Genomic DNA, 25,259 nt, shown 5'->3' on the forward strand with positions numbered 1-25,259 from the left:
TATGGAAAAAGGATGACACCGAGTCCCAAACTATCTTTCCACTGCTCCCCATGTAGTCTGGGCATCCAGGGGGCTCCACGTGACTATCATTTCCCTCATAAATCCAAAACTTATAAGTATAGCCTGTTGTTCTCTCACAGGTCTTCTACATCATGACCCCATATCTGGCACGCTTGCTGGGGAGAGATTGTTTAAATGCAAGTCGGCCAGAAAAATTAATGAGGGACTCATCAACGCAGATGTTTTGCTGGGGAGTATAGACATCTGCAAATTTTTGGTTAAGGTGATTTGCGAGGGGCTGAATTTTGTGGAGCCGGTCACATTCAGGGTCACCCCGAGGATGACAGAGTGTATTGTCATTGAAATGCATAAAACACATTATACTCTCATATCTATGCCTGGCCATGGCAGCAGAGAACACGGCATATGATGAATCAAGTCTCTGGACCAATACAACCGCAATTCATTTTTCTTTAGTAATGCCCATGTTGAGGGTTAGGCCCAAAAAATGTTTTAATTCGGAAACCGTATTGAGTTTCCATGCGAATGGTCTGGCAAGGTTTGAATTTGGGTTGGCAGTGATAAATTGTTCTGCATATAAATTGTTTTGATCCACAATCAATGCATACAGATCTTCTGTGAAAAACAGCTCCAAAAATCAAGGGGAGTTGTCAGGGTCCTGTCCACGGAAGGAGTTCTGGAAGATCTGGCATTTCTGCCAATACTCTACATGGCCGCAGAAGGATACATCAGCCTCAGTCTGGTGCCTGATGGCCTTTATAAGGAGGCTCATCCCTTTCTCTGGTTGCTGGATGATCTCTAGCTCCCCGTGCCCTGTTCCTGTGTTTCTGACTTGTGATCTCCTGTTACCAATTCAGCTTGCTCCTTGACCTGTCTACTCTGATTTACCCCTGACTTCGGCTTGGCTTACGGATACTCTCTTTCTCACTCCTCTGTGTATGACCTCGGCTTTCCCATCTGACTACGTCTGCTCTGATTCCCACCTCGTACCTGACCGTAGCTTGAACCGACTACTCCGTAAACATCCAAATCCTGGAAGGGCTTGCATACCATGCACAGCTGCCTCCTGTCTGCAGACCTATCTCCGTGCACCAGCTGTGCTTCTGAGTGGACCACCAACCAGCACTCCTACAGGCGACCTGTGCAACTTTGGGCCTTGCTCCAGCTGTCCCACTTTCAGGGTAGTCTGGAACTTAGCCGCAAGGGAAGCCCTCTCTCCATTGGCCTCCATCACCAGGTACGTGATAGGAGTAGTTAAATTTGCTGTTTCCACCTGAATTCCTAGTTGGGCAGTGAATGGGGGAAGTATGGATGCTGCAGAATTTGTGGGCTGCTAATCGGGATTTGCAAGCACATCCGGAAGGACACCATGGGTTCTACAGGCCTGTGTGCGAATTCTTGGTGGCTGCTGGACACTACTTGTGCTCGCCACTGCACCAGCTTGTACTGCACCTGTGGGACTTGCCACATCACCAAGTGATACTCCAGTGCTGGTATGTGAAAGACCAGGATGTACTAGGCAGCTGGTGCTCTGTTGTTTCCTTAAATGGTACAGTCTTTTCCTTCATTTCACCAATTTGTGCTTCTAATTTCCTCAACTTTTTTTGTTTCCTTTTGAGTAGGAACATGACCAATTCTAGTCCTTTCTCATGGACAAAATTGAAAATATACGGTCCCGAAGATACATAAAAATGCCACAAAACCACCGGGCAGACCCATAGTAAACGGCATACAGTCAGTGGGGGCTAGATTGGGACATTACATAGATGAATTTTTGCAACCAGTGGTAAAAAGTACTACAGCATATTTACGTGATATTAAACATCTGATTCAGGTGCTGGAGGAATTCAAAGGAGGAAGAAATATTTATTTAGCAAGTGCGGACATATCTTCCTTGTATACAATCATAGGGCATGAGGATGCAATAGAGGCAGTTGGATGGGGGCTCAGGAAGTACAGCCATCTGCCTTGGACTCAAAGAAAGTTTTTATTGGAATGTCTTGAATTTGGTTTGAGTCACAATTACTTCTGGCATGAGCACACCAACTATGAACAAAATAGGGGCGTAGCAATGGGTGCCCGCTTTGCACCAAGTGTAGCCAATATATTTATGGCACACAGGGAAGAAACGGAGGTATATCAAGAGTATCCGAAGGAGTTAAAAGTGTATAAAAGATATATAGATGACGTGATTATTATTTAGGAAGGAGAGGAAAACACCTTATTGAAGTTTTTAAACAAATTGAATGAAAATAATAAGAATATCAGATTTACATGGGAACATAGCAAGGAAGAAATACAGTTTTTAGATTTAAATATTAAAATTATAAATGGAAAATTTTTTAACTAAAACATATTTTAAAAGTGTGGATCGTAATGGATATATACCAATGGGGAGTTGTCATTTCCCCCCTTGGTTGTTTTATATCCCAAAGGGTCAGTTTGTGAGAGTCAGGAGGAACCGTACCCTAGTTAGTGATTATTTAGAAGTTGTGATCTAGATTTGTGGATAAAGGGTATCCTAAGGATATGATCACCCAGAGTATAGTAGAAGTGGGAAATAGGGATAGAAGTACATTCTTACAAGATAATAGGAAAGAAGAGAATACAGAGGACAACCTATCAATAATCTTAGATTTTAATATCCATTACAAAAAAATAGAATTTTTAGCAAACATTGGGGTATTTTAAGGGCAGATCCCATTTTAAGAGGTGTTTTACCAGCTGTTCCCAAATTTGTGTATAGAAAAGCACCCACGGTGAAATCAAAGGTGGTTAAGAGTGTATTAGATCCTCCCAGTCAGAATAAAGTCACGTTTTTACCCATGCAGAAATTGCTACGCCTGTATAGCCACTAGAAGATCAAATACCAGACGTAAGAACTGTATTGCTAAGACTACTGGACAAGAGTTCATCATTAAAGACTTCATTTCATGCACAACAGAGGGGTAGTATACTGCTTAGAATGTGAATGTGGATTACAATATATTGGCAGAACTAAAAGAGCGCTATGGAAGAGACTCAGGGAGTACGTTCAAAACATTAGGAAGGGTTCCCTAAGCACAATGTCTCTAGGCAATGTACCACACATCACAACAAGGATCCCAGTAATATCAAATTCTGGGGGATAGAAAAATGTAAGAGACACTGGAGAGGCAGTAATACAATTAGATCCCTCAGCCAAGCCGAGTCACGTTGGATTTATTATATGAAAACCATGGTCCCTAGAGGGTTGAATGTTGAGTTTGATCTCAATTGTTTTATCAGTGATTTTTAATAAATATTTTAGTTTTTAGATCGTTGGCTGTCTATATATTTTTTATACATTTTATTATATATTCCATATATATTTTATTTATTTTTTATTGTAATTGTATTTATGGAATTATGTTATTTATTTAGGTATCAATCTATGTTCATGTGTGGGTATACTGCATACACATGTGGTCATTTTTATTTTATTTATATACTTATTTTTTATTTATCATTTTTTTGGTATTATTTTTTGTCTTCAAAAGGTGTTCTGAGTTTTTTATATCGATATGGGTATACTTATATTTTTACGTATATAGTTATTTATTTTTATTCTTATATACACTTCATCTTTCTGGGTAGTGTATATGTTAGAATACATTTATTTCCACCTGGTTTATTCCCCTTTTTTAAATAGTTAATATTAGTAGAATTTATTTAGAGTTGTTTCAATAATAAAGGTTTTTTTAGTGATCATTTTGGATCCTGACTGTGTTGGGGTTTTTAGCTGGATCTAATGTCTTTTTCCTGGGTATGGAGGTTAGTTTATTATGAATATGTATATATATAATACTGTTTTGGCTTCCATCCAATGGCCGCGGCTAATTATTAGCCTGGGAGACCAGGTATGCGCCATATCTAGATTTTTAGCCTTCTAGAAAATGGCCACGTGTCTGTTATCAGCTTGGGAGGCGGGATATGCGCCAATGCCAATATAAAAGGAGCAGCTGTGTCTCCTTGGCGATACCCCGAGGAAGTCATGAGACCACGTGACGTAACGCGTAGGTAACGCCGATACGCAGCTTCCGTTACGAGTGACGCACTTCCGGTGGAGGACGCCATCTTAGTACACCCAGGAAGTACCACAGGGATGCAGCATACCCACATATAGCAGGAGGAAGGGACTGCAGGTTCATGTGAGTGTGCTTCCTATGTTTAAATAAAGACTGCATTATTAATAATACTACACTATGGAGGATCTTTTTATCACTCACTGGGATTGTGAGTAATATACCCTACAGAGTATCCTTATAAAAGGCAGAGGAGGAAGCATTTGGAGGCTGAACAGGAGACCGTTTATGATCCTTGGCTTTCTGGAGAGGTATTAGCCGGAGATATAAAGGATCCAGAGTGATCCTGAATACCTGTTGGGCCCTTTTGGGTCGCAGGAAGGTGAGGAGGCACTGCAGCTGCAGTGGATTTAAAGTGTGCCGGCACTTGCATGAAGTGTTCACGTTTAACACATTGCATGGTGTTTTATCACGTTTTATCACCACTTGTTACTTTATGGACTTGTTAGTACTTGTTATAAAAGGTTTTCTGATTGCTATCAAGGACACTTAACACCAGTCTATTTTATTATGTGTGTTTATCACCATTTTTAGGTCACTGAGGTGACTCATACACTAGTATTGTCCACGTTGTTATCACGGTTCTGATTAGCACTATATTGTTATGTATATTTTGGTTTGTTGATTTATTAGCACTTTATGAGTGTTTGGTTACATTTATTTTTATTCACTTTTGTAGTTAGCGCTGCACCATTCATTTTCAATTGTTTTCTTGATCTGATTGGTATTATCATTGGGTGTTGGCCGCTATTGGTTAGGGTATTTCCGTATCAGTGCAGGAGGATTTTTAGTTTTTCTTTTTACCCCCCAATAAGTACTGACCCCGGTCTGATCTGTCTACCCCGTTATAATTGCATTCTCCCCCCTCCATCCTAGTTTATATACTCCTCCAACCTTCCCATAAACCCCTCCCCCAGCACAGCAGACCCCCATCCATGTAGGTGCAGACCATCTCTAGTATATAGGCTGCACCCCAATGAGAGTCAGCCCAGTGCTCTAGGTCAGGACTCCATTTTTCTTCTTCTCCTGCCATCAATGGCCAACCTGGTCCCACACTTCATCCATGTCTTTGGGGACCTCTGATCTCCTCATGAACTGTTTCTTCCATGATGAAGATCAGCCATGGAGTATATCTGAGGTGTATATCAGGGTGTGCTTCTTCCCCACATGAGAGCTGGGATGTCCAGCAACATTCATCTAGAAGACATTTCCTGCACTCAAGGCTCTAATACACCTCCAGGGTTGTGTGGGACCCCTGATGTACAGGAAGACAGGACTTCAGTGAGGAACATTTCCCTCACTCAGGACAGGAAAGTGGCTTCTCTTTCATGTGCAGTCTCTGATGTCTGGAAAGATGGGACTTTTGTGAAAAACATTTCCCGCAGTCAGGACAGGAATACGGCTTCTCCCCTGTGTGAGATCTCTGATGTATGTAAAGATGGAACTTCACTGAAAAACATTTCCCACACTCAGGACAGGAATACGGCTTCTCTCCTGTGTGAGATCTCTGATGTGTGTTAAGACTGGACTTGTCTGAAAAACATTTCCCACACTCAGGGCAGGAATACGGCTTCTCCCCTGTGTGAGATCTCTGATGTATGTAAAGATGGGACTTCACTGAAAAACATTTCCCACACTCAGGGCAGGAATACGGCTTCTCCCCCGTGTGAGATCTCTGATGTCTGTAAATACTGGACTCATCTAAATAACATTTCCCGCACTCAGGGCAAGAATACGGCTTCTCTCCCGTATGACGTCTCTTATGACTTTGAAATTTGGACTTCACCAAAAAACATTTCCCGCACTCAGGACAGGAATACGGCTTCTCCCCCGTGTGAGATCTCTGATGTGTGTAAAGATTGGACTTCTGTGAAAAATATTTTCCGCACTCAGGACAGGAATATGGCTTTTCCCCTGTGTGAGATCTCTGATGTATGTAAAGATTGGACTTAACTGAAAAACATTTCCCGCACTCAGGACAAGGATACGGCTTCTCCCCCGTGTGAGATCTTTTATGCCTATTAAGATGGTATGTAGAACTGAACCTCTTCCCACACTCAGTACAGGAGAATCTCTTCCCTGTTGGAAGGCCGGCCCGGTCCCGCACAGTCTGAGGTTCCTCAGGATACGAGGAATCCGATGGTCCATCTACACTGGGTGGTGCCGGATGGACATTGGAGGGAGCCGGGTTTTCTCCTGGATTATACTCTTTGATGTCCTCATCTTCTACTTTCCAGTCTGGAGACAAAGTGAGACAATCCTCGGAGGTTTTCCTCATTTCCCGGCCATGGACTAAAATACAAAGACAAAGAGGATTACTAGACAGGAGCTGATTGGTTCCCCCAAACCAGGACTCCGCCCACATCAGGCAGCTTGGTCTCTGAGGAGCTTACAATTCCACCCTCAAGGGAACTAGGAAATGGCTCCTCTGATCTCCTACCAGGTCATTTCTTTATTCATGGACCTTAGTCAGAGAGTGAGGAAACAACCAGAACTGTCTTTTATAGGAGGGACAGTGATGAGGGGATTATAGGACGAGGGTCCCCACCCCCTCTATCACTCATCGCCATCTTCCCAACACAAGAAGTACTGCACTTCCTTATTTAGTCCATGATTTAGTCATGAAGAACAGCGGGGCTGAGCCCCACCAGAGGTCAGAGAGTGAGGATGGGGGGAGAACAACCAAGATGAAGACTGGACTGATCCTGAAGACCACCATCATTGGGGTATTGACTCCTCCCTCATTATCACTTTCTGTTTAAGGGTCCACAGTTGGAGGATGTTATCACATTATTATCACCATGTAAAAGTCTGTGCTCCAATCACATCATCCGATACAAAATGTCCAGCTGGTAGGAAATGGGGGGAACAAAAGAGAATCCATATTATGTGTATATATAGCAGTGGGGGGAGGGGGAGAGCAGAAGTCAGGAGTATGTAATGTACAACATAGAGTATATAGTGCAGGGGTCAGGAGTATGTAATGTACAACACAGAGTATATAGTGCAGGGGTCAGGAGTATGTAATGTACAACATAGAGTATATAGTGCAGGGGTCAGGAGTATGTAATGTACAACACAGAGTATATAGTGCAGGGGTCAGGAGTATGTAATGTACAATATAGAGTATATAGTGCAGGGGTCAGGAGTATGTAATGTACAACACAGAGTATATAGTGCAGGGGTCAGGAGTATGTAATGTACAAGTTATATAATATAAGGATCAGGACTCACAGTATTAGTATTCTGTAATCAGTGGAAGTTTAACTGTTTACTGTAGACAACATGTAGAGGTGATCTGGGATTAAACCATCAAGAAACAGGTTAGATTGGAGGTGAGCAAATCCTTGGAGAGAGGGGTGGACGTGGTATACTTGGACAGAGGGGTTGCGGTGGACGTGGTATACTTGGACAGAGGGGTGGTGGTGGACGTGGTATACTTGGACAGAGGGGTGGCGGTGGATGTGGTATACTTGGACAGAGAGGTGGCGGTGGACGTGGTATACTTGGACAGAGGGGTGGTGGTGGACGTGGTATACTTGTGTGATGGATTTGGTAAAATGCCTATTTCGTTTCCTATTGAATATATATATTTTTTATACATATTTACTTTTATACTTTAATACTATTTCTTTCTTCATATTTATAAATGTTTAGTATGAATACATATGTTGTGTGAATATTTTCTGCCTGCTGGGTTTTGTGGTACTTTAAGAAATTCTTGCTTAAGAAATGTCTGCTCACAGGCACCGATCCCCCCTCCCCCCTACCATCGTGCCAACTTGAGACAAAGGAATGTTTTCTTTCTATAAGATAAGGCCTGGAAGAAGATCACACCTATACCATGACGGAGATTGTTTTCATGTGGAAATGACCAATCAAAGACTAATATAATGCTTATGCTGTTGTCACATGACTCTCACATCATTTTACATATATAAGTTCACTTTCTCATTATAATAAACTAGAAGTGTTCATAGACTGAACTTGTGTGTCAGTGTGAGACTCTTCCAGTGTGCGCACATTCCAAAGCTAGCTAGCAAAGATTAATTAGGAGAGGAGCAGATAATCAACGGACACTTTTGGTCTTTATCTAAATCAGCTGGTGCCGAGAAGCCCGGGACATGAACCCGCGAACAGCCGACCTGACAGGGCGTGAGGAATCACTCACAGGACTGGGAGAGCCTGATCAACTCTCGGAGCATGGTAAGATATATTTTGCTATCTTACCAGTGCTTATCCTGTCCTTGTTGATTCATTCCTGTGCCTAATACGGCTGCTTAAGGTCATTAAAGGCAGGTAACATTGATTGCCCGGAGATTATTTGAACTTTACCTGCATTGATTATCTGCTGTCTGGTTTATGTTGTTTGTGTTTGTTTTTATGTGTCAGTCTTGAGGTGGAAGAGGAGTGGACCTACTGAGGGTTTTGACACATAATTTCTCTTGGGTGTGGTAACCTTGTGTGTTGACCACAAGAGGAGGTGTCGTGTACACGTCACGGTAGTGTGGCAGCGGGGTGCCTTAGCCATGTTTGGGGCTAGGAAGAGTTACTCAGTGATCTGTACTCATAGCCCACCAAGATAGACTGCTATGTCATGTCCTAAATGTGTGTCTTTGAGTTAATGTTTGCCATTCATAACAGAAGGTTGGGGTTTGTTAAGGGTTAAGGAAAGTCTGGACATCAGCCTGTGAAGTGTTTTGGATTTCTGTTAAAAAGGACAGACAAGGGGGGAGGAGATGGGTCAGACGCTGATAAGACCCCTAGAAAGGAATGTTACCATGTGACCTGGTTGCACAGAGAGAAGAGGAAAAGTATGTGGAATTAAAGATAAGGAGGTTTAGGCTACAGTCAGAGGAATGGCAGGAAAAAAAAAGAGAAGAAAGATGTCTTAGTTGACAAAAATTTGCTGAAGACAGCAAGAAGTTTGGTAAAATGTAGCCAAAGTTATCCACAAAGAGCAGTGGACAGAACAGGTATTGCAACAGGGAAAAAAAAAAAAACTTTATGTGTACCATTAATGTGTTAAATATTGAAAAGGAACACCCACCACCCTTTTCCCTGCCCTTCCAGTTCCTTCCCAGCCCAGTGCACTTCCTGACGGCAGCCATCTTGCTGCACCTGCATTGTCACTTCCTGCCCAGCCCAGTGCACTTCCTGACGGCAGCCATCTTGCTGCACCTGCATTGTCACTTCCTGCCCAGCCCAGTGCATTTCCTGATGGCAGCCATCTTGCTGCACCTGCATTGTCACTTCGTGCCCTGCCCAGTACACTTCCTGGAGACGGCCATATTGGTACACCAAATTAGACAACTGGAAGGCCAACGCCTCGAGTGAGCCACCTCTACCCAGTGTGTCCGATCTTACAAGTCAATGGTACATTCTACGTACCGCCGGATGTGCTGAGCAGAATCCCAAGTTGTCTATAGTCCACAGGACCCGAAGATATTGGACGTTTAAAAGGTACCCCCAATTATGGTGGAACTGAAGCCTGGAGCTCCCCTACCCAGGAAACCACAGTACCCACTGAAACCAGCGCAATCTAAGGCCATTTCAAAGCAGGTCAAGTCCCTTTTGGCAAATGGTGCACTCATACCTTGTACCTCTCCATGCAACACACCTTTGTTCCCGGTAAAAAAAAAAGAAGACACCCAAAGGAGAATCAGAGAAGTACAGGATGGTACAGGACCTCCGAGCAGTGAATGAAGCCACTGTCTTAGAGACATTTATCGCCCCAAATCCCCACACTTTACTCACAGGGGTACCTCCAACAGCAAAATACTTCAACGTGGTGGACCTGGCAAATGCATTCTTCAGCGTTCCCTTGTATCCTTCCTGCAGATACTTCATTTTTACCCATGAGGGACAGCAATACACCTGGGCAGTTTATGCCACAAGGGGCGCAAAATTCTCCAAGCCAGTTTGCCAAAGCCATGACCCCCATACTGGACACGTGGCAAAAGGAACATTCGGCAGTGGTCCTTCTTCAATTTGTGGATGACTTTCTCCTCTGTGCTGATGACCTGCCCACGGCTGAAGAAGCCTCGGAGAGTTTACTATGTTACTTGGCACACCAAGGCTGTAAGGCCTCTAAACCGAAGTTGTAATGGTGCTCTACAACAGTCATGTTCTTGGCCACTGCCTCTCACATGGAACAAGGCATCTTACGGAGGAAAGAGTTAAGGCCATCCAGAACCTGCCACTGCCGCTAGGCCAAAAGCCATTCCATGCCTTTCTTGGCCTCATATCCTACTGTAGGTCATGGACTCCTGATGCTTCTTGGTTTATGCAACCACTCTACAATGCTCTCAAGTCTGAGCCCTTCCATCTGTCCAAAGAGGCCGCCTCCAACTTTTTGGCTCTAAAACGCTTACTTTCTTCAGCCCCAGCCCTAGGTCTACCAGACTACGAGAAACCTTTCAAACTGTTCGTGTCTGAACGCCAAGGCCCTGGCACAGGAGTATTGGCCCAGTCCCATGGTGACTGCCTACGACCCGTAGGCTACTACTCATGCCGTTTAGACCCAATGGCTAGAGGAGCACCCTCGTGTCTGCGTGCAGTTTTCACTGCTCAAGCTCTGCTGGATAAGACCTCTGATATCGTTCTGGGACATGAACTTGTCCTCCTGGAGCCGTATGACATTGCTGCCATTTTAAACCAAGTCCAACCTAAACATTTGTCCACAGCGAGGCATCTTAGACTACAGTGTTCCCTCCAACTTCCTGATAACGTCACTCTCCTACGTTGCCAAACCCTGAATCCGGCCACTCTCCTCCCAATTGCTGAGGGGGGTAATGAAGGTAATGCAGAAAGTGGAGAGGATAATGGAGCCACTGAGCCTCATAACTATCTTGAAGTGATGAAAATGGAAACACCTCTGCAGGATCCAGACTTCACTTTCTTTGTTGATGGTTCCAGATATGCAGATGATGGAGGCAAATATTATACAGGATTTGCGGTCACTACTGCAGGCACAGTCCTACAGGCAAGAGCCCTATCGCCAGCAATATCTGCACAGGGAGCTAAACTTCAAGCACTCACAACAGCATGCCGGATGGTGGAAGGGAAAAAAAAAAGGTCCAATATCTACACAGATTCTAGACACGCCTTCAGGGTGGCCCATGATTTCGGATCTATATGGAAGGCAAGAGGATATATGACTGCGGCAGGTACATCCATAAGACATAAAAAAGCCATTGGACGACTGCTAGAAGCACTCCTTCTACCCACTCAAGTGGCTATTCTGAAGGTAAAAGCTCATGGGAATCTAAACTCCCAAGAAGCCAAAGACAATAATCTGGCAGATTTGGCGGCAAAACGAGCGGCCATGAAACCACCAGAAATAGAAGGAGAGGTGACCGGAGAGTGGGAACCAATATTCATCTTACAGACCTTATCTGTGGATAGAAGCTACCTCAAGGAACTCCAAGAAGCAGCAAGTTCAGAAGAAAAAGAAAGCCGGAGAAGAGCTGTTCTCAAAAACGGTCTGTTTGATTGTAACAAGAGGCTTTGTTTATCTATATATAGTCAATGGTGGAGAAAGATCTGGGGGGGTCAATAATGGAGAAGAATCTGGAGGGGTCAGTGGTGGAGAAGGATCTGGGGGGATCAATGGAGAAGAAGGATCTGGGGGGGTCAATGGAGAAGAAGGATCTGGGGGGGTCAATGGTGGAGAAGGTTCTAGTAGATCACAAGCTTAATAATGGCAGCAATGCAAAGCTGCGGATTCCAAAGCGAGCAAAATCCTCTCTGTATTAGGAGAGGTATAGACTCCAGAGAGAGAGATATCACCTCCCCTCCACCCCTACCCCCCGGTACAAATCATTAGTAAGACCTCATCTTCAACATGCAGTTCAGTATGATCTCCATGTATAATACATAAGGGGGATATGATCTCCATGTATAATACATAAGGGGGGATATGATCTCCATGTATAATACATAAGGGGGATATGATCTCCATGTATAATACATAAGGGGGGATATGATCTCCATGTATAATACATAAGGGGGATATGATCTCCATGTATAATACATAAGGGGGATATGATCTCCATGTATAATACATAAGGGGAATATGATCTCCATGTATAATACATAAGGGGGGGATATGATCTCCATGTATAATACATAAGGGGGATATGATCTCCATGTATGATACATAAGGGGGATATGATCACCATGTATAATACATAAGGGGGGATATGATCTCCATGTATAATACATAAGGGGTGATATGATCTCCATGTATAATACATAAGGGGGATATGACCTCCATATATAATACATAAGGGGGATATGATCTCCATGTATAATACATAAGGGGGGATATGATCTCCATGTATAATACATAAGGGGGATATGATCTCCATGTATAATACATAAGGGGGGATATGATCTCCATGTATAATACATAAGGGGAATATGATCTCCATGTATAATACATAAGGGGGGAATATGATCTCCATGTATAATACATAAGGGGAATATGATCTCCATGTATAATACATAAGGGGGGGATATGATCTCCATGTATAATACATAAGGGGGGATATGATCTCCATGTATAATACATAAGGGGGGATATGATCTCCATGTATAATACATAAGGGGGATATGATCACCATGTATAATACATAAGGGGGATATGATCACCATGTATAATACATAAGGGGGGATATGATCTCCATGTATAATACATAAGGGGGGATATGATCTCCATGTATAATACATAAGGGGGGATATGATCTCCATGTATAATACATAAGGGGGGATATGATCTCCATGTATAATACATAAGGGGGATATGATCACCATGTATAATACATAAGGGGGGATATGATCTCCATGTATAATACATAAGGGGGGATATGATCTCCATGTAGAATACATAAGGGGGGATATGATCTCCATGTATAATACATAAGGGGGGATATGACCTCCATGTATAATACATAAGGGGGGATATGATCTCCATGTATAATACATAAGGGGGGATATGATCTCCATGTATAATACATAAGGGGGATATGATCTCCATGTATAATACATAAGGGGGGATATGATCTACATGTATAATACATAAGGGGGGGGATATGATCTCCATGTATAATACATAAGGAGGGATATGATCTCCATGTATAATACATAAGGGGGGGGATATGATCTCCATGTATAATACATAAGGGGGGATATGATCTCCATGTATAATACATAAGGGGGGGGATATGATCTCCATGTATAATACATAAGGGGGATATGATCTCCATGTATAATACATAAGGGGGGGATATGATCTCCATGTATAATATATAAGGGGGGATGTGATCACCATGTATAATACATAAGGGGGGGATATGATCTCCATGTATAATACATAAGGGGGGATATGATCTCCATGTATAATACATAAGGGGGATATGATCTCCATGTATAATACATAAGGGGGGATATGATCTCCGTGTATAATACATAAGGGGGGGATATGATCTCCATGTATAATACATAAGGGGGGGATTGCTGTAGGAAAGTCCTGGATTCTTTCTTGGATACACAGAATATAACTGGATATAACATTTATAGGGAAAGTTGATCCAGGGAATATCCGATTGCCTCTCGGAGGATCAGGAAGGAATTTTTTCCCCTGCAGGAGCAGATTACATCGTGCTTTGCTGGGTTTTTTCCTTCTGGTGGATCAGCTGTGGGTGTCGGATTATAACTTTTATTTTTAATGGTACAACTAGATGGATGTCTTTTTTCAGCCAGACTAACTATGTAACTATGTAGGTCCCACACCGCTGCCTCCCATCTCCTGAGACTGCACTCAGTGACTTGGGTCTGAGACACTACGGACATATCCCTCCACCCGGCACAGCCAGCAGATAACAGAGAAGGTCCCCTGGAAGAGAAATCCAGGAATACAGGACGGGGAACACAGCTCAGGAAAGTGACCAGGGGATTACAGGCTGATATCACCCAGTCCCCGCCCTACTCTGGACCAATCAGTGAGCAGTATGGGTGGAGGAATGGATTTAGTGTTCATGACCCACCTGTGCTGATCTCTGTAGGAGTGTCCTCCTCTATAAATGTCCCCGTTATTCCATCCTCCTCCATAGACTGCTGATCATCCCTCACATACGCCTCTTCTTCTTCTGCTTTCACCTCAAATTCTATATCGATTGGATCTCCACTCTAAATCAAGGAAATGAGAGAAAATATCATCTGTAAAATATAAGGTCACATAAAATATCCACACATTGTCTCTATGAATCCATGTTCTAGATGCTCCATCCCACCAACCTTGCAATGGGGAGGGATGGTGTGACCTTCCTGTGTGGAATCCCGGGAATACAGAGGACGGCGACATCTCTCTGGTGGGTTCCTGTAGCTGGATGACTCCACCATGGTGTCCTGGTATAGATCTTTGTGTTCTTTTAGAAGCTCTGACTCCTCCATCACCCCATCCTCATCCTCCTCCTCTTTTATCTCTTCTTTAACTTCAACTTTAGGATCTCTCAGGTTTCCACTCTGAATATATAATAAAAATGCCATCAATGGTAACAATGCAGATAATGTACAGATCCTAATGATACTATCAGTGATTGTTCCTCATCTACCTGATGATGGTGAGGGATGGTGTGACCTTCCTGTGTGGAATCCCGGGAATACAGAGGACGGGGACATCTCTCTGGTGGGTTCCCATGACTGGATCCATCTGTAGGAAACACACACACTGACTGAATCCATTGTTTCTATGTGTTTATCAGATGATGGGGGATCTAGGTGGATCCTCCGTACTGCTCTCTCCTTTACAATAAAGTCTCCTCTTACCCGGTGATGTGAGGGGCGGCTGATTGTCCATCATGACGTCCTTGTAGAGATCCTTGTGTCCTTCTAAATACTCCCACTCCTCCATGGAGAAATAGACAGTGACACCCTGACACCTTATAGGAACCTGACACACACAATGATACAGTCACCATCCAGACACATCCCTTGTCTGTTACTGGAGAATGTCCCAGAATTCCCGGCACCGCTCACCTCTCCTGTCAGCTGATGGACCATTATGGTGGTCAGTTCCAGAATCTTCTGCTCTTTCTCCCTCTCAGGTATCAGAGAATGAGATGGAGGCACCATGGTGAGGCTCTGGGTTCTGCTCCATCCTCCTGAGATTGGCTCCCCACTAGACTTCTTCTTTACAACATAATCCTACAGATCAGGAGACAAATAAAACAATATCAACCACCTGACATCATCTAAATGTGTGCAAAAATAAAATGGTCTATTGACCAGAATAGACAAGAGTGATGTCATGTGACCTCCCAGAATCCTCCTCACCTCTCCGGTCAGGTCTGTGTTTTATTAATAGAGATGAGAGTGGTCATGTGACCTCCCAGAATCCTCCTCACCTCTCCGGTCAGGTCTGTGTTTTATTAATAGAAATATAAGTGATGTCATGTGACCTCCCAGAATCCTCCTCACCTCTCCGGTCAGGTCTGTGTTTTATTAATAGAGATGAGAGTGATGTCATGTGACCTCCCAGAATCCTCCTCACCTCTCTGGTCAGGTCCGTGTATTATAGAGATGAGAGTGATGTCATGTGACCTCCCAGAATCCTCCTCACCTCTCCGGTCAGGTCCGTGTATTATAGAGATGAGAGTGATGTCATGTGACCTCCCAGAATCCTCCTCACCTCTCCGGTCAGCAGGTAGATGATCTCCAGGGTGAGGTTTAGTATCTTCTCAGTCATGTGACTCCGGTCCTCCTCCATCCTCATTGGTGCCATCATGTGATCTATACAGGTCTCCTTGTAGACGGATAACTTTGGGAAATGAAAGTAAGAATGATTTGGATGGTATTGGTCACACAATAATAGGATGTGGATGTGAGGGGGGAATAGGAGGGTTGCTGGACATTGAAGAACTACTCCCCCCATGGGAAGACATTTTGTTTGGACTGTTTAGTGTTTACTAAAATTTTGAGGTCCGGGGCCCCTTTTCTCTGTTGGGTTTGTTTGGTCTCTGAACTGGTTTTGATGAGTATTAGATCTGCAGACAAGGAATGATAAATCTGATCCTTCCTATGACTAGTTTGCTCTGAGGCCGTGCTGTGAGGTCAATGTCGGCTCATCATGCAGGGATGGTCACTTTACATCACCCGACGCCCGGGACATGTAGTTCTGGGGGCCGGGCAAGTATTGTGTTTAATCTTTATCCCTGCTGAGGGCAAGCCGCAGGGCTCTCCTTTCAGATGCCAGCCTCTGCCACCCTGTGTGTGTGAACCTCTCCTGTACCTACTATGCTTCCCCGGCTCTGCTTGCCCATCTGTGGGCCCGGGTCAGTGATGACGGAGGGTAGAGGGGGCGGAGGAGAGCAGACAAGTTCACTCCCTTCTTTTCCTGACCCAGAAGTGATGTTATGACAGATTTCCCGACCATCGAGGCCGGCAAAGAATGTAATGCGGTGCGATGTGCACTACATTACATCCAATGGAGTACAGGGGAGACATTGGGGGTCTTTTAGACCCTGGATGTCTCAATAAAGAGAACCTCTCATCAAAAATCATCTCATAGAGGACTTTGTCCCCTTAAGTAAAAATGTTTTTTTTTTTATTGTAAACAATTAAAGTTACACCCAAGTACATAACTCCTCCCCTTAAAAAATGTTGAGGCTCCCCACCCCCACATATATGCACACCCAAACATAAGAGCACACGCTGGAGCGCCTACACGTGATAACATTGATTGTGATACACGTTACATATCGCCGGTCACACCAGAATGAGAGGATAATTCTAGGAGCAGACCTCCTCCGTACTCTATACTGATGACCTAGAAGGGGCTATAAATGTGTCACCTATAGATAATACCGGGGACTAAAGGTTGTCACCATTTCAGCACACACAACTTAAGGTTTGACATGTTGGATATCTATTTACTCGCTGCAACCTCGGCTTTTATATTTTTACACATAAATGGGTCATTTATTGCTTTTTTGTGCCCTGAAATTAACTTGGGTGTTTTTCTTGCTGAAATTTGGCATTTCCTAGACTTTGTGATATTTTGTGACATAAAAAAATAGAACTGCCGCTATTTTCTCTAAAGTCTCTACTTTCAGAAAATCAATATTTTGGGGGTTTTGTGTCATCTTTAGGGCTAAAATTATTTTTTAAATGTGCAAAAAATGCAAAAACAGCTCGGAGTGAAAGGGAGAAAGGATAAGCCGGACACTCCCCTTTCCTGAGGATCAGCCAATCGGTTCTCATTACACTGCAAGGTCTCTCCCCTCCCTGCTAGTCCCGGTGCGGTGCTGGAGACAGGCGGGGGAGGGGAGGAGGAGATAAACAGCGCAATGTTACACATATTACACATTTAAGTTGCTATAAAGCCCCTTTCATTTTTTTGTTTACAAACGATTTTATTTTTCAAAGAGTGGACTGAAAATAACAGTACAGCGTCAAACAATGTGTACAGTATTAACAAGGCACACTTGAATCGTACAATTCAGAAAGGCACATCATATAGAAAGGGTAAAAAAGAAGAGAAAGGAAAGGAGAATAGATCCTAAGTACATGAGAAATATAAAGGAAAAGTAGACTGAATGATATATGTGTGAACAGGACACGTCAATCAACCTTCACATGGAATGCCACTATTCATGTAGTAAATGTCTCTGAACCTTCCATGATTCCCATTTTCTATCAGACAAGTGCATCTTGTCCAGTAAGTTATAATGAATTCTCTCCATGAGCATCACAGCATCTACTCTATGTAAAACAGAGGCCAATGGTACCGTGATAGATTCCCAATGCAGGGCGATAGCCCACAAAGTAGAAATACAAATAGTATGTATCAATGTCATAACATTATCAGGAACCCCCGGGATACGAGCTCCCAATAGGAAGACTGTATAGTCAGACGTACCGGAACACCCACCAGTGAAGTCACCAACTCAGATATCCTGCACCACACCAAGGATAAAGTTGGGCAAGCCCACAACGTGTGTACCAAAGTACCGGTGAGGCCGCAGCCCCGGAAACATAACGGGGACGTTTGTGGGTACAAAACGTGTAGCCTTGACGGGGTATAATACCATCTGGTTAATACCTTGAGGGCCGTCTCACGGACAGAAACAGATTGAGAGCTCTTACATATGTTATCCACCATGGAATCCCAATCCTCATCCGAAAAGGTGATACCACTATCCTCCTCCCATTTTTGTCTCTATAAAGGAGGTGAGGGAGAGAGACTGACCAGGAATTGGTGATACAGATCAGAGATAAGACCTTTGCCCCTGGGAGAGTCACGGCTGATACGTTCAGAAATCGGAGATGAAGGTGTAAGGCCAAAATGTGAGTTAAAAAAAATGTTTAATCTGTCGATAACGATGATATTCACGAAGCGGAACATCAGAAAGTCCGCACATCATATCAAAGGGAATATAAGATCCTCCACTTTGACAGTCAGACAACCTAATAAAGGATCTATCGTACCACCAACGAAACGCCTGAGGAGAAGAAAATGCCGTACTAAAGTTAGGGTCACCAAAAAACGATACACCCGGGGAAACAGAAGAGACCAGATTTCATTTAAGTTTCCATCGAGACCAAAGTGTCAATGAATGGCCACAACAGAGTTATAAAAAGTTACCGATCGAGGGAGGATTTTGGACCATAAAATACCCGGTAAATAAAATGGGCGTATAGATTGAGATTCAAATCTAACCCACGGGATCTGGGAGTTAACAGTCGCCCATTGTGATAATTGTGCAAAACACGCTGAAAGGTAATAGAGCCAAAAATTGGGAAGACCGAGGCCCCCCGTCCGTTGTGACCGGTACAAAACCGATGAGGTAAAACGTGGACGTTTATTACACCAAATAAATTGTTAATCAGCCGCTGAAAGCGATCCAGAAACATTTCCGAGACGGAGACTGGAAGTGATGTAAATAAAGTAGTTTAGGCAGAATATTCATTGTGACTGCCGTGACTCTACCCAGGAAGGAGATGGGGTACCCATGGCAAACCTTCAGTAGAGTAGAGAGGGGCCACACACATGGGGGGTAATTAGCAGCAAACATATCTGAGTATCTGGCAGTGAGGTTGATACCTAAATAGGAAATCCGATCCGTGGCCCAACGAAATGGAAAAGAGCTACGGAGAGAGGCACTCAGGGAATCAGGAACATTGATGGCATAACCACTGATTTAGTGACATGAACAGACCTGACACTACAGCAAAGTCGTTCAATACCGGCATAGATTAGGCAATGATACTAACGGGATGGTGAGGAAAAGCATTACATCATCAGCATACATACAGATTCTGAAAGGTGAAACCAATAAAGGGTAACCAGAGATGTCTGAATGTGATCTGATTGCAATCACCAAAGGTCCCAACACCAGTGCAAACAATAGGGATGACAGAGGACAACCATGACGGGTACCTCTACCCAATGTAACAAAGTCAGAGTTACAGCCGGGAAGTCTGATCCTTGTTATGGGAGAGTCATAGAGGGCGAGTATACCAGATAAACACTCATCACTGACACCCATTCTCTGCACCCAGGAAAACAAGGCCAAAGGACACCATCGAAGGCCTTATTAGTGTCCAAACTCAGTAACAAAACTTCTCTGGAGTGCAAATGGTCCTGACTAATGTGTAATGTAAGGAGAATGTTGTCACTGATAAATCTGTCCGGGATAAAACCTGATTGGTCTGGAGACACCAAAGCCCCTTTCATTCTTTAACCCCTCGACATTCCTAAAGAGCCTCAGATTTATATACATTTTCTGTTACAAAGGAATGTTTCCTTCCTCCTGAGCAGCAATGTAAGGGGCTCTATGCTCCATACTCCTGACCCCGGCACTCCATCATTGTGTTGGCTGCATAGTGTAATGATTGCCCATTGGCTGCCTGTGTAGTGTCATCATTGCCCTTTGTAGGCCATGTATGGTCAGGATGGTCCTTGTCTTGTCTATTTATTGTCAGTGCTGTTTGTTTAGAGGACCATATTACTAGAATTTATCTCCACAATGAGGAGAATGTTCCGGCCCCGGAAGTGGGGGAATGTTCTGCCCCTGAAGGGGTTCATCTGGGTTCCCACACTATATATGTGTGTATCATCATCTGCTGGAGATAAAAGATGTCACAGTGACTATGGAGGAAGAGGACGGACATGACTATGGAGGAAGAGGACGGACGTGACTGTGGAGGAAGAGGACGGACGTGACTGTGGAGGAAGAGGACGGACGTGACTGTGGAGGAAGAGGACGGACGTGACTGTGGAGGAAGAGGACGGACGTGACTGTGGAGGAAGAGGACGGACGTGACTGTGGAGGAAGAGGACGGGCGTGACTGTGGAGGAAGAGGACGGGCGTGACTGTGGAGGAAGAGGACGGGCGTGACTGTGGAGGAAGAGGACGAACGTGACGGTGGAGGAAAAGGACGGACGTGACTGTGGAGGAAGAGGACGGACGTGACTGTGGAGGAAGAGGACGGACGTGACTGTGGAGGAAGAGGACGGACGTGACTGTGGAGGAAGAGGACGGATGTGACTGTGGTGGAAGAGGACGGACGTGACTGTGGTGGAAGAGGACGGACGTGACTGTGGTGGAAGAGGATGGCCGTGACTGTGGAGGAGGAGGACCGACGTGACTGTGGAGGAAGAGGACCGACGTGACTGTGGAGGAAGAGGACCGACGTGACTGTGGAGGAAGAGGACCGACGTGACTGTGGAGGAAGAGGACCGACGTGACTGTGGAGGAAGAGGACGGCCGTGACGGGGGTTAAATAGGAAAAAAACATCTTATTACCTCCTCTGCTGTCACGTCCAGCAACGTCTCCGATATGCTTCCTGTCCGTGCCTGACATCACTTCCTGTCTGTCCCTGACATCACTTCCTGTCTGCATTCCATATAGACTTCCTGTGTGATTATAGGTGAGATCCCCACCTTGTGGAGATCAGAGGAACTGCAGCCCCGAGATCCATCCCATTATCCCCCTTCCTGTATAATATGTACCTTACAGGGATACTACGGGAGATGAAACATTACTGAATAAAGGAAGAAGAAATAAATGTAACTCTTATGTAACCAACTGTTCAACAAACATCTCTTATTACATATAGAAAAGTCTTACAAACACAGAACACAAAATACAAATGTATAGCTAATGAGAGCGATCCCGCCAAACCTGATCCTTCTGGGGGGGACAATGCAAAAATATATATCAATCCACTCATAATGACATCATCTCCTGGAGTGTCTGCACATCCATCCATTTCATACACATTTCATTGTCTCAGCAGATCTCCTGCAGCCTATTAGCACCCATTTCCCTCTCTATGTCTCAGCAGATCTCCTGCAGCCTATTAGCTCCCATTTCCCTCTCTATGTCTCAGCGGATCTCCTGCAGCCTATTAGCACCCATTTCCCTCTCTATGTCTCAGCGGATCTCCTGCAGCCTATTAGCACCTATTTCCATCTCTATGTCACACATTACAACAAGCAGTCACAAAGGTAAATGTAAAATAAAAGCAGAGAGGGAGAGAAGGCTGATAAAGCAGCTCATCGATGAGCGGTACATAAGAACATACAATGTCAATACAAAACAGTGACATGGCCATCAATCACAAACGATCGAAGCAGACAGATCGGTGTCATAGGTGTCCCGTGGGTCCTGAACTGCCTCCAGCACAGGGACAGTAGCAGGGTGTAAAGCAGGTAGGTACTCCAACTTTCTCATTTCTGCTCTGACCTTCATCAGTGCCGGTAACATGGGGGACATAGAAGACAGCCAATGCATGGGAATGGTTCTCCTTGCTGCCCTCAGAATGTAGGTGGAAAGTTTCCTTGCACATTTAGAGAGACCCGAAAAGGTAGACCCAAAAGAAAGTAAATGTGCTCAAAAGGGACAGGAGCCCGCAGAAGTCACCACAATGGGGTAAGGACCTCCCCCAAAAGGGCGCAATGGACCGGCAATCCCAAAAAATGTGGAAAAGAGTGTCAGTTTCCATCCCACAACACCAGCAAACAGAAGAAACATTCAGGTTACGATCATGGAGAACCTCAGGGGTCCGATACCAAAACATGGGGGTCTTAGAAGGATTTTCTGTATACATTACACACATAGAAGATTTAGAAGAGGCCTCCCAAATCCTACTCCATTGATCCAACCCAATATCACATTGAAGGAAACGGGACCATTTACACATATAAAGGGGAGAACCAATAGAAAAAGGGCGACATCTACAAGCAATGTATACGTAGCGGAAATGATGTCCCGGTGGTGTGGGCCTTGGATGCAGATATGCTCTAAAGGGGTAGGTTGTTCAAGAGTCAGAGAAGAGGCTTTGGAGGCAAAAATGTGTTGTATCTGTAGATAAAATACTGATGGGGTGGAATACGAGCAGCTTTTTGAATGTCGGGGAAGGATTTAAGGTTGTGAATTACGGGATTGACCAAATGTCACAATTGGAATAGATAAGCCTCAGCCCAAGGATGGACTCGACCAATGGCCAGACTATCTGGGAGACTTGGATTAAAAATGATGTTGGTCAAGGGGGAACACTTAGAGCCTAGGATGAATGTAACCCTACACCTCCTCCATATAGACAACATAAACTGCATGGGTCCTAATATGAGAGGAGAGGTAGTGCGGGCTGTGACAACATAAGTCCCCCTCATTCCCTCTTTACACCAAGTCATGGCCAGACATGCACGCCTCGGTTAGCTAGTCGCTGTGGCCGTGTGCATGTGGGTGGGATCCGTGACAACCTCTGATGACTCCTCTGTCATCCAATAAAGCTGATGGACCTCTGATGTCTTCCTTGTCCTACGATGAAGCTGATGGACTGTTGGATTTTTAGACACATATAATACTTCTTCTAGTGTCTTGAGGCGATTATGAATGAAAGAGCCATTGTAATAAAAAATGAAGTGTGATTTTATTCTATCACACAATGGTGTCAAATAAACAATGTAAAGCGTATTATGAACAGTTCCATGTAGATACAACTACTGTAAAACTGACAAACGAAAGTTCAAAGAAAAGTCACCATTATCTGTCATGGCTGTTCTTGCCATGTGCGATTCTCATGTCCTTGTCCAACTCAAAGTCCGAGAGAGAAGACGGATGTGACTAAATTGTAGCTGGAAGTGATCTCAGTATGCACCTGTTGCAGCTTCTCAGACGTGTGTATGCAGGAATCATGTAGCTTGTGTGTATCAGAGAGAGTGTGTGTGAGCGTGAGTGTGTGTCCCAGTGTCTCTGTGTCTCATGCACTTTTAAGAGGCAAATGTACGTCATACTTAGTGATCTGAATACCTTCTATGGAAAGTATTACTGCTTAGCAAAGCCATTTCATATAAGGTAAAGATGCTAAACATATGATGTTTGATGGACAGGAACATATGTATGCTGATGTACCAATATTATAAGCTAATGACGTAAATGTATCAATGTTAGAAACGTATACTAAATATACACAGAAAATACGTAATGTAATAGTAAGTCACTTCTAATAACCTTGACATAACTACCAAATACTTTTATGCCTAAATATAATATACTCAACCTTCAACTGGTATATCCTATTTCAGCTTAACTTGTATATCTTTTGGTCTCAGCTATAATTGAAGAATAGTAAATACTACCATTTGTCACAGACCACTTACATATATTAATATTAATTATGACTAATCATAAAAACCAAATATTTTGCAAGCTTGCCATCAATATAAGTGCCGAATCATAATTTAGATTTAACATTTCCCCCTTATTATGATTAGTCTAAAATTAATGCCAAATCAATGCACACTTCATTCATGTCCCATACACACCGTCTTATACCAAATGATCGTATATATTCTTCATAACTGGACCAATCAAAAATAACTTTCCTTCAAAACTCTATACCTAATCTTTCAGTTTCTCTTCCTAAAAATTCTTAATCATAATGTTAATTGATATATGATAATATAGTAATAATAATAATAATAATAAAAATAATAAAAATAATTAAATGATGTAATAATAATTAATGTATTATATTTCCATATTTGTATAATATTTTAACTCTCCGGAAATATACTTTCCATTCTAAAATGTGTCATAAGTTTCTATTACTCCTATAAGAGTAATATATTTCTTGAATCTTTTAACAAAAGATATTCTAATAACTGGAATAACTCTATGATGTTTTAACCAAAAAATATTCCGTATATGAATATGTAAAAAATAAAAAATTAATAATAATAATATTATCCCAATATGGATGTAAGTATCGGAATAAAAGGATCATTAAAATGTATATGTGACCTATAACAATATTATCAATAATAAATTATTTTATCATTAATAAATAGATTTCCTCTTGATGAATCTTTTCTTCATGCAATGTCTATATAATATCTTCTTTAAGTTCTGTAAAGTAGAAACATTTTTGTTGAACGCGATAAATCAGTCACAAGTGTGAAGTATTGAGTTCTTGTTCAATCTTCTTTAACGTCCAAATTCCTTAAAGTTGGCTTGTAGGAGATTGTTACGCTTCATATTTGATTTTAGATGTCATTTCTGTAAAGAAATGCAGTATCATTACTTTGGCACAAACATTGCATTAGTCTTGCACCTATTTCAACAAATATGAAAGATTATGGAAGATTATGGAACAATCAGTGTATGAGTTTGAAACACATATTGTGAAGTATCATTACTTCCTATTTCCTTTTACAGAAAACTTCTATATATCAATCAAAATACTGTCCTAATCCTGTCTGAAATTACCTAAACTAGAATACAAAAGTAGTGTGATATTTAGGTATGACAGGACGCAATATTTCATCATAGGTCATGACCGCAAAACCCTGTTTTATTAAACAAAGAAAGGTTTTGTATCACCCCAGAGATGACAAAGGTTTATGCCTTTGTTCTCATCCCTATAACTTTAGAAATATGCGTAACTGTTTTCTGTGCTGATGTCATTACTCTAGTGTTAGAGTGTTCTTCAATAATACATGTGTTGCTGTGAATGTGAGGTAGAGACTTGTCTGATACAGCTGTATCTATCACAATGTGTTTGGCTAACAGTGCTCTTATCCACTGAGGATACTTTTCACGGCATTCTCTGAATGTATCTTC

General features: G+C 43.1%; 1 protein-coding gene across 1 annotated transcript in view; it reads right to left on the reverse strand.

Annotated features, from left to right (window-relative positions):
• Positions 1-5,421: 5,421 nt before the first annotated feature.
• Positions 5,422-25,259, reverse strand: part of LOC149438053 (uncharacterized) — a 159,098-nt gene continuing 139,260 nt past the window's right edge. Inside the window, exons 2-4 of the mRNA XM_089660306.1 lie at positions 14,424-14,651; positions 14,174-14,315; positions 5,422-6,416 (exon numbers count right to left, since the gene is read on the reverse strand). Of these exons, the coding sequence (XP_089516432.1) occupies positions 5,422-6,416; positions 14,174-14,315; positions 14,424-14,651 (1,365 nt within the window). The remainder of the gene's footprint in view (positions 6,417-14,173; positions 14,316-14,423; positions 14,652-25,259) is intronic.

This window comes from Staurois parvus, unplaced genomic scaffold, assembly GCF_062004578.1.
Source record: "Staurois parvus isolate SC_StPar_1 unplaced genomic scaffold, SC_StPar_1.0 ptg001222l, whole genome shotgun sequence".
Classification (NCBI taxonomy): Eukaryota; Metazoa; Chordata; class Amphibia; order Anura; family Ranidae; genus Staurois; species Staurois parvus.